The sequence below is a fragment of the Adelges cooleyi genome, unplaced genomic scaffold (genome assembly GCF_023614345.1).
Source record: "Adelges cooleyi isolate 19-005CV unplaced genomic scaffold, UGA_ACOO_1.1 ACOO_flye_CR_arks_rails_tigmint_CR_PRNA_431, whole genome shotgun sequence".
NCBI classification, from domain to species: domain Eukaryota; kingdom Metazoa; phylum Arthropoda; class Insecta; order Hemiptera; family Adelgidae; genus Adelges; species Adelges cooleyi.
The window spans coordinates 5,123-11,235 of NW_026096114.1; the positions used below are offsets into that span (position 1 = coordinate 5,123).

General features: G+C 30.6%; 1 protein-coding gene across 1 annotated transcript; it reads right to left on the reverse strand.

Moving 5' to 3' along the window:
- Nucleotides 1-780: 780 nt before the first annotated feature.
- LOC126842059 (uncharacterized) lies at nt 781-3,544 on the reverse strand. Its single transcript, XM_050578912.1, has 5 exons — nt 3,320-3,544; nt 3,179-3,207; nt 2,273-2,358; nt 1,531-1,708; nt 781-1,127 (listed from the first exon to the last, which is right to left on the reverse strand). Exons 1-5 carry the CDS (start codon nt 3,367-3,369, stop codon nt 1,012-1,014), a joined length of 459 nt encoding a protein of 152 aa, XP_050434869.1. The 5' UTR covers nt 3,370-3,544; the 3' UTR covers nt 781-1,011.
- Between the last annotated feature and the right edge of the window lie 2,569 nt (nt 3,545-6,113).

The window sequence follows — 6,113 nt, forward strand, 5'->3', positions numbered from 1 at the left end:
CTCAAATGGTAGTCCAAATCAATAACTATACTAACCTCTTATTATATTGATTTATATTTTATACACAAGCCACAAGATTAGAGACTTTCGTGAATAGTATTTCGTGATAAAAAATCATTTTATACGGTTTTTTTGTTTTATGGTATTACACGTTTTGTTGTTAGTATTTTCAATCAAACGATTTTAATCACCTCATATTTTATTGATTTAATGTTAAATAACAGCCTAAAAAATCATTATTTAAGTGTAATATAAGTGACTTGATTTACAAGTCCTGGTCGATTTGGAGTAGAACACCCCAATACTAGTGCTAGATTTCATTAAAAACTGTTAAAAAAGAATAGTTTACGTTGATCTCTTAACACTTAGGGGTTATTATAACGTGCTCTTTATTGGAATAATATTTTTTATAACAGGATATATTAGTCATAGTAATATGTGGTTTATCGTGATAATATACCTAAATACGTAGTGGAATGTCAAGGAAAAGTTGAGCAATAACAAAGTTGTTTTTTTAAATACACACACATATTAATATTAAACATTTAATTTTGTACAATTATGCCTGTTTTTTTATAAACATTTTATAAGTTAAGTATTTTATAATATATGTTTTTTAATTAAACATCTGAAAAGATGTTTAATTGTTTGTTTTTATGATATGTTTTCGGTTTTTTTTTATAAAAGAAATAATAAAACAGCACAAAATTTAAGAAACTGGTGTTTATTTGAAAAGAATAAGTTATTTTGGAGCCACAAAGGTTGTTTAAAAGTGTTGTATTTTGAAACATTTTTAGAAAAATTTAAGCAAATTTAAACATAATATGTATAATAATCAAACATTATACAAATCAGATAAAAAGTCTTCTATGCCATAACTGGCTCCGTATAAGGCGTATTAACGTTGATATGCTTAAACAAAATTTAAACTTATTATTATTATACTAGTAAGATAAGAAGTCATCAAGAGTCATCATCGGATTCATATTTTGCGTTACGTATAGATGAAATTTATTTCCTTTCATCCCGTTCCTTTTTTATAGCTTCAGCAAATTCTTGTACGGTTATACTTTTTTCTTTGCAAATGTGTCCAACAAGTTCCTTAAATTTTGCAAAATCTAAACTATCTAAAACAAAAAAACGAACATTTCAATTCAAATATAAATAATATATTATGTTACCTATTATAGGGGCATAGTGTGGTGGAGTGGTCTTGGAACCTCAGTTGTCGATGAAACAGTTTATTTTAGCTGAAATCTATTGTTTTTACAATTATGTTTTAAAATGTTTAAATTTGTGTCCGAACTAGTGGGAGAAAATATTTTTAATTTACCTCTTTGAGCGTAAATTTTTACATTTTTCGGTCATCAATTGCTAAACATTTTTTAGACGCATACCTACGCTGTTTGATAACAAAAGATACTTAAGCACTTTTATTTATATAAATGCCAATGAGAATACTTCATCAAAACCAACTACTTTTAAAGGTTTCGTTTCAAAGATAAAAAAAATGTGTTAAATAATATTTACAATAATATTGCATTTGTTTGTGGTTTTCTTTACATAAACCATTCACTGTATTTAAAACATTCTTATCGACAATAATTGCGAATGTTGCAAAATCAGTCCACCGAATATTACTAGGTTTTTTTCTAGTGTTGTTATCTATGGTACATGATAAAGCTTCTTTGAACAAATATTCCATAGCCTGAAATTTTTAATCAATACAAAGTTAAATTTCATAAAAACTCCGATTATTAAATGTATACACGTATATATTTAAATATACGTATAACTTGCGTGCTAATTAACAAGCCATAAAAAAAAATATTTCTTATTACTTGATTATAAATAAACGTACAAATTGCATTTAATATGTACTATTTTTTTTTGTTATGGGGAAAATGTAATTTTTTACTAAAAATATAATATTTAATACTCGATTTTAAGGTTACAAAATTACATTTTTTTAAAAATTAGTTAAGAAAATATATTAATTGTAGAAGCAAGTAGGTATGCCGAAGTTCATATCGCATTATTATATCTTAATGTTTTATTACCCCAAAAAAAATGTATTAACAATCAATATTAAAAACTTGTTTTGATTATAAATCATTATGACAAGTATTCTATTTATAAGTCTTTAAGCTAAAATAATAATAGTTTTTTATATAGGAATGGCTATTTAGGAAAAGTTTAACTTTTATATTATAAATTATACAGCAAAATATTGACAAAAACCTAATAGTTTTTAAATACTAGCTTAAATTACCTTAGCTTTAGCATCATCAAATTCACTTTTCGGTGGCGCTGAAATTGAAACTTCAGAGTCAATTTTTTGGTTTTTTAAGTCTAGTTCTGGTCATTAACAAATAAAAATAAAAACAATAATTACTAATTATTATTACATTTTTAGGATTTGTATACGCAGAGGTGTGAATATAATTTTTATTTCTACAGTGCTATATTATTGGAATATTTACAACACAAAATATATTTAACTTTTCATAAGTCCCATGAAAATACACGTTGTTTTTTTTTTTAGGTGATACCTTTTGTATCAACTATGTGCAGTGTGCACCTATTAAAATTAGTACATAATTTAATGTCATAGCATTATTTGTGTTTGACCATATCACTACTGTGTATCACGTGTATAATACATTTACTTAACTTGCTATAACTTAGCGAAAAACGGTTGGATCGAGTCAAACATTTTATCGGGTATTTATTAGGATGCCCCTGTCCGCAAATTCAGTTTAAATGTCAGATATATTTCTCAATCTTTTTTTTTTTATTTATGGCACATACTTTTTGCGCAGACAACTACACACACATTTTGCCGTCTTTTTTTACCGCAGAAAGTACACGAATTAAAAAAATATATACATTAAATATTAATCTGAAAAAAAACTGCATATGAACCGCTAAATACCAGATATAGTAACAATAAATACCATGTATCAAGATTTCAAAATTTTCAGAAAAGACAAAAATCTTAAAAAATAATATTTCTGAAAAATATTTTCTTTAAATAATTTTAGAAACATGTATAATGTATGTGATATCTAATGCAATGTTAATTAATACAGCCCAGGTCTGTTTCAGGTAACAAATCTGTTGAGTATTTTGTAAAGGTTTTTTTTCTCTAACCAACAACTAAATTATATTTAATTACCATTTTCCGGTAATTTATTATCGCCACACCTGAAAAGTAAACGTTAATTTTTCAATGTATAGTTTACACACAAAAAGTCTAGGCTTGATTACATTTTTATTACAAATTTTAAACTATAAAAAATGTTTAAAAAATACTTACAAAGCATACGCCGCTAGACTAAGTAAAAGAATGGTCTTGATATTCATCATTTTTTCGTATCGTACAGGTAGAATATTCAACCGTTATAATGTACTGCTTAGTTCGACTGTAGTATCGTACTGTGTGTAACTATAGTGCTCATAAGACAAAATGTAGTTTGTACGGGACCTTGAACCAATCGCAGGTGGACTGTAATTCTTTTATTGTAAAACAAAATTTCTCTTACGGTTAAATTGCATTTGTTGTAATTTAAATACAACCGGGCGGTTACGGCATGCGTAAAGAGCGAAACGACGACTGACTTATATACATGGTCCGCGGAGGGACTCAACACTACAACAACCGGTTTTAACCATAATAATAATTACAACAATAATAATAATAATACACAAACGCAACGTACCGCCCGCCTTGAAATAATTTTCAACAATTAAACTATTAAACAATTAAATATTAGTATACTAACAAACAAACAAATTTAAATAAAACATCATTTTTTTTTAATATTAGGTAGTTTCTGTATTATCCTCAAATGGTACAGGGCATAGTTTGCGGACCGCTCTCCGAAACATACCGCCCGCCGTGTGAACATCTGCTACCCGTGCAACGCCATCCTCGCCCAGAATAAGGTTAACAATCCGTCCAAGACGCCATCTCAACGGGGGTAGATTGTCCTCGCGCATAAGGACGACTGAACCGACCTTCAGCTTAGACCCCTTCTCAGTTACCCACTTAGACCTCTCTTGTAACTGCGACAAGTATTCTTGGCTCCACCGTTTCCACAAATTTTGGGAATAGTGAGCGACTCGTCGCCAACGGGTTAAACGATTCACGGGTACTTTTGACTCATCAACTTCCGGTAAGGCAGTCAAGGGGGGATAGGGTATTAACATTTTTTTTTTTTTTTGTCAACTGAATGCATAATATCTCAAGAATATTGTGTCACAATTTCAAGTCGATCGGAACAAAATTGACGACGTTATGAGTTGTCGGAATTTTATAGCTGCCCGGCCCGAGCGTACTATCGTTAACTTTAAATCGTTTTTCCCACAACTCACGTTTTCAAAGTCGGTGCCCACCATAACTTCAAAACTGCTACACCGATCCTTTTGAAATTTTGAACACTATTTCAGTACATAACCAACGAGGTAACGCTGGAGAGTTTTTTTTTTTCAAATTTGTTAATATTTTTTATTTTACAATAACAAATTAGCCGATTTTTTTCGCAAAAGTCGCGTTTTTCCCTTCAAAGTGTTCACAAAAAGTGAAAAATTGAAATTTCAAAAAACCCTCCCAGCGTTACTTGGGGAAAGCAATTATCTAACGAAAGAACTTGATTTTTTTAATTTCGGACGATCCAGCATCGAGTTATGAGAGGCACCGCAATTCTACTTGTTTCCGAGACACACATACGCTTTGGTTGCAGGCGCGTTTCGTCGTATACTGCTTTTGAGCTTAAAGGGGCCTGAGAAATCGACCCCGGAAAAACGCGCGACCTGGCGTCACTCGGTCGGTAGGCAGGTCACCCATAATAGGTTGAACTATGATAGGTTTTTGACTAAAACAGGTAATACATTCATTTACAACGCTTCTAGCCATATTTCGACCGTTAATTGGCCAATACTCCATACAAATGGATGCTAGTATGGCTTGCGGCCCTCCGTGCATTAAATTTAAATGTTCCTGTCGTAATAATAACTTGGTAAATACACAATTTTTTGGCCATAAGATTAAGTTACGTTGGAACATGGAAATGGAAGCTGCGTTCTTTGGAGAACATCGAATTGAGTCCATCCTACTTTTAGTTATTTGAATTGAGCCCCGTTTCTTATCTTAATATGTTTGAATTGATTACGTAGATAAGATCGTAAGCATAGTCTCCTTTGCTATTATTAGGAGGGAATTTGCACGGATCATATTGAATTGAGTCCCAAATAAACAATGAAGTTGGACAGTTTCCCCCCAAAATTTGGTGTGATTAATTTGACTTGTTAGTTGTTAAATCTTAAAATTGCGGCAACCAAATTTTTTAAAACTTTCAGCCTTTTTCCCAGGAGGAGGGAGGGTTGTTGAAATTTCGGGGTTTTCCTTATGCGATTTTGTTGATGAAACTTTTTATATAGAAAATGCTAAGGTTATAAGAAACCGAAAATATTTTCGAAAAACATACACTTGTGCACACATGAGAATGTTTTAGTCATTAGTTCTGCCATCGATAAATTTTCATACATTTTAAGCAGAAAAATACGTCGATCGAACGACAAAAACAATATCTAAAATTGTCAATGTTCGAATTTCTCATTTTTTTTATTGTGCACATCTTAGTGTTACTTTTTACTTCGAAAATTCGAAGGTCGTAGCAAATCGTCTAAACTTGAAAATGTTATCGAATCGGATATACTAAACTTAAGTATGGCTATCGACGGATATTCTCAAAGGAAAAATCCATTACAATTAGGGTCGGGACTCGAGTTGGGCCGAGCTGATTGAATGTGATAAATTCACTTTTTTATAAATTAATTAAAACCTTAAACTGGTACTTAGGCACTCAAAACTTACTGGGGCCACTCAAAGGAGTATATATAAAAATATTGGAATGATTTAATGATTTTTTTTTTAAGATTTAACATGTTATGTGTACATAAGAGTTCTAACTCCAGACAAATTTTTAACTAAAAGGTCCTAAAAACCCAAAGAACAACTTGCATCCCGCCGCAAGGGGGTAGGAAATGGGTCTAACTTAAATTTAAATCTTAAGTAAATATTCCTCTTTATAAATTTCAACTCGATTCGA

Bases quoted from the DNA above. Each gene is read 5' to 3' on its own strand.
- LOC126842059 (XM_050578912.1), bottom strand. From the start codon at position 3,369: ATGATGAATATCAAGACCATTCTTTTACTTAGTCTAGCGGCGTATGCT. The intron at 3,208-3,319 runs GTAAGTATTTTT...TTTACTTTTCAG, and splicing joins AGTCTAGCGGCGTATGCTTT to GTGTGGCGATAATAAATTAC. The intron at 1,128-1,530 runs GTAAATATTATT...TTTTTGTTTTAG, and splicing joins CAAACAAATGCAATATTATT to ATAGTTTAGATTTTGCAAAA.